This window comes from Diaphorina citri, unplaced genomic scaffold (genome assembly GCF_000475195.1).
Source record: "Diaphorina citri unplaced genomic scaffold, Diaci psyllid genome assembly version 1.1 scaffold25439, whole genome shotgun sequence".
In the NCBI taxonomy this organism is placed as follows: Eukaryota; Metazoa; Arthropoda; class Insecta; order Hemiptera; family Psyllidae; genus Diaphorina; species Diaphorina citri.
Window position 1 is genome coordinate 1 of NW_007402780.1, and position 766 is coordinate 766.

Consider the following 766-nt stretch of genomic DNA (forward strand, 5'->3'; position numbering starts at 1 on the left):
GTGGTTATCATCAGGCAAGAGAGGGGAGGGAGGTACCTCCAGTGAGTGACAAGGGGAAGGTGCCCCTCCCGCTTCTATTGGACTTAGCGTGGTGGTGTCAGGGGGACTGGAGGTGTAGACACTGCTTGGAGCAGAGGAGGAGATGGTATACACACTGTTAGTAGCACTGGACGAGATTGTTGTGTAAACGCTGGAGGTTCCGGATGGGTTGGATGTGTAAACGTTAGAACCGCTGGATGAGGGTGTGAAGTTGCTTTGACCGATGGAAGAGCTAGTGAACACGTTACCACTGGAGGTTGATGTGTAGAGATTACTACTTAAACTAGAGGTGGAGGGTGTCTGAGACACATAGATTGTGATAGGAGATGCTTGTATCATCTGATTGGAGCTGCTTGTCTGGGTAGGATTGACGCTTGTCTGTGTTGACATGTTGAGACGATTCTGCAGTTGCTGTAGCTGTTGTGTGGTCTGTAGTTGTTGACTTTGTTGTAGCTGTTGTAGTTGTTGTTGCTGCAGTTGTTGACTATTCTGCTGAAGTTGTTGTAGCTGCTGTTGTGTGATTTGTTGGATCTGCTGTTGTTGGGCTTGTTGTAGTAGTTTCGTCTTGTCTTGTTGTTGTATCTGTTGTTGAGGTGCTGTAGAGAGGATGAGGTTGCCGCTATTAGTCTTGTCGCTGGTCAGGATAAAGTTTCCACTGGTTAGGATTTGCTTGGATTCGTTAGGACTTGTGATGATGAAGCTTTGTCCTGAGGTTTTGCTATCACTT

General features: G+C 47.1%; 1 protein-coding gene across 1 annotated transcript; it reads right to left on the reverse strand.

Moving 5' to 3' along the window:
- Positions 1-3: 3 nt before the first annotated feature.
- Positions 4-762, reverse strand: LOC108254250 (uncharacterized protein DDB_G0285291-like; the record flags this gene model as incomplete). Its single annotated transcript, XM_017449253.1, has 1 exon — positions 4-762. A coding segment is annotated over one exon (759 nt), but the record flags the coding sequence as incomplete, so codon positions are not given.
- Positions 763-766: the final 4 nt, after the last annotated feature.